Raw genomic sequence first — 2,500 nt, 5'->3', positions numbered from 1 at the left:
AGGCCCCAACAGTGGATCATCAAATCTCATTAGTTTCACTTTGGAAAGGTCTACAGCAGAAGAGATTATCAACATAAACACTCAATTATCCATAGTGACTGACAGAAACTACCAATGAATCTGGTAACACATATCTTAAACAATCTAGTTACATTTAAGTAAAAATATGTTCATCAGATTATTCAACAGGACCCAGTCTCAGGCACACATCTAAAAGCCTGTCATTATCCCCGTTCTGCTTTTTACCCAGATCAAATATTGTAAGAGCCTCTATAGCCTATCTCCTGGAATGATAAGCCGGGAAAGAGGAAGAATTGAGTATATTTTTGAGTACTAACCTATCTGATCTCCTAAATCACTTTTATGTGCTTCAATTAGTCATTCTTCAAAAGATCAAAAAGTCTAAAACATTTCTTTCTTGGGATTCCTAGGATTTGCTAAAGTAGATATTCTTGGAGGTATTTCTGGAGAAACAATGATTACTATAGGAAACAGAATTACCCTTTTCTTGTTTAGTTCAAAGATGAAAGTGTGAATTAAAAAGTTAGTGAGTGATAAGCAGAAAAGGGAGGCATGACAGAGAGAAAAGGCACAGCTTTTATAATTGTGAGCTTTAAGATGAGCTCTAATCCTACCCTCCTTGACCGACTCTTGTACAAGCTGATAATACGGCTCCTGGTCAAACAAAAGGAAACTGATTCATGAACAAATGTATGATCCAACAATCCTGCCAACAACTGAGCTCATTTAAGCAATTCTGATACTTTCCAACATCAAATGGCTTTAATTCATATGGTAGGGACATACCATAAATAACTAAAAATGTTAATTTGGGATTTATATCTCATTCTAAGTGAAGCATGGTTAGTAAGGCTTAACCTGATTATTAAAAAAAAAAAAAAGGAAGAAGATATTTTCTAAATTACTTCCAACCCTTTCTCAAACAGATTCTAGGTGGTCTGGGAGCTACATTCTTGTGTTGCACTGGGAATACAAAGCATAGCATGAGAAGGATAAGAGATAAAAGGAGACTTAATGCAGCTGGTAGCGATACCAGCAATATAAGTTATCCAGTCTTGTTCTCTTTGGAAAACAAAGACTAGAAGACTGCAAGTTTAGAGACAAGATCTTGGGGCTTATAGAGCAATTACCTGACACTACCATGAAACCAAACTCTGCCTCAAAGTCTTTGGAGGGTCTCTGCAAAGGACATATAATCTATTCCAGACAGAGCACAAGCTCTGAAAATTAAAAGAGGAAAGGAACACAAAAATCTTCATAATAGCCATGATCTTATTTCAAGGAAGAATACAATTCATTTTAACAGTTACTGCAATTCAACCTGTACGTGAGTGGAAGCAAATATTTTGCTACAGAAGTGACAGCTCTTGTCAGCAGATTTTATATATAAGGCCTTTTGCTGGAGATTTCCCCTCACTGTCCCCAAGAGCCCTTGTTCATCATTTCAAGCAATTTTGATTCAAACTATTTCAAAGAAATCTTAATACTCAATCAAGCTTCTAAGTGACAAAATGCACTTGCTTTGATGTTTCACCATGCAGTTCATTATTGTCAATAAATTCTTGGAGCTTTATTAGTATTTTTAGTATCTTTTCTCATCCCAAACCTCTCTGATCACTGAAAATGTTGAAATTTAAGTTTGTAACTATACAAGATTTAAGGCACTTAAAGAAAAGATGAGAGTGATTGAAAGTCCCTGGAGACTGATAAAGTGAAATGAAGCCTTTCACCTCCAAGCTATTAGTTCATATGTGGCACAGGTTGTGAGTGATTTAAAGTCATTATCATCAAACATTTGCTCAGAGGCTTTTGTAGAGTGAAATGATGGCTTTAGACTATTCCTCCTGGACCTAGATCATAATCACCCTTGATACAATTGGCACTAATTGGAAGACTTGCTGGTTATGGCAGAAGACAAAGAATGATATTATTGAATTTAACTCCTTTTCCATCTCATATACTCAAAGTACTCAGCCTCTTAGATATCAGTGCATCCTGAGAACGACTGGGAAAGTATCAAGGTTAGATCTCTTCTGTAGATTCTTACAGGAATACCAATTCAAACTCTCCCTGTTTCTTTTACAGAAACTAATAGCAAACAAAACATTGTAAAATGGTATTATTCATAGCTGTGTGACAAATGAGAGAATAACTGTACCTAAATTAGTCAAATATATATAAGCAAAAGGTTGAACAGTGGTTACTAGTAACTTACAGAAAGCAAAGTGGGTGACTGTGACTTAATGAGTACAAGGTTTTAGCTTGAGAATATGAAAAAGTTCTGGAAATGGTGGTGATAGTTGCACAACAGTGTGAATATACTTAGTGTCACTGAACTGTACACTTAAAAATCACTAAAATCAGGGCTGGGAAGGTGGCTCAGTGGTAGAGCCTTGCCTTGCATGCCTGAGGCCCTGGGTTCGATTCCTCAGCACCACATAAGCAAAAAGAAAAAAGCCGGAAGTGGCGCTGTGGCTCA

General features: G+C 36.5%; 1 protein-coding gene across 1 annotated transcript in view; it reads right to left on the bottom strand.

Moving 5' to 3' along the window:
• Lars (leucyl-tRNA synthetase) overlaps positions 1–2,500 on the bottom strand; it is a 71,465-nt gene that overhangs the window by 325 nt on the left and 68,640 nt on the right. Inside the window, exon 31 of the mRNA XM_013025498.1 lies at positions 1–50. This exon is cut by the window's left edge and continues 325 nt beyond it. Coding sequence (XP_012880952.1) covers positions 1–50 — 50 coding nt within the window. The remainder of the gene's footprint in view (positions 51–2,500) is intronic.

The sequence above is a fragment of the Dipodomys ordii genome, unplaced genomic scaffold (assembly GCF_000151885.1).
Source record: "Dipodomys ordii isolate 6190 unplaced genomic scaffold, Dord_2.0 Scaffold85, whole genome shotgun sequence".
Lineage (NCBI taxonomy): Eukaryota > Metazoa > Chordata > Mammalia > Rodentia > Heteromyidae > Dipodomys > Dipodomys ordii.
The sequence above is the reverse complement of the archived record's forward strand: the minus strand, read 5'-3'. Positions and strand labels throughout refer to the sequence as shown.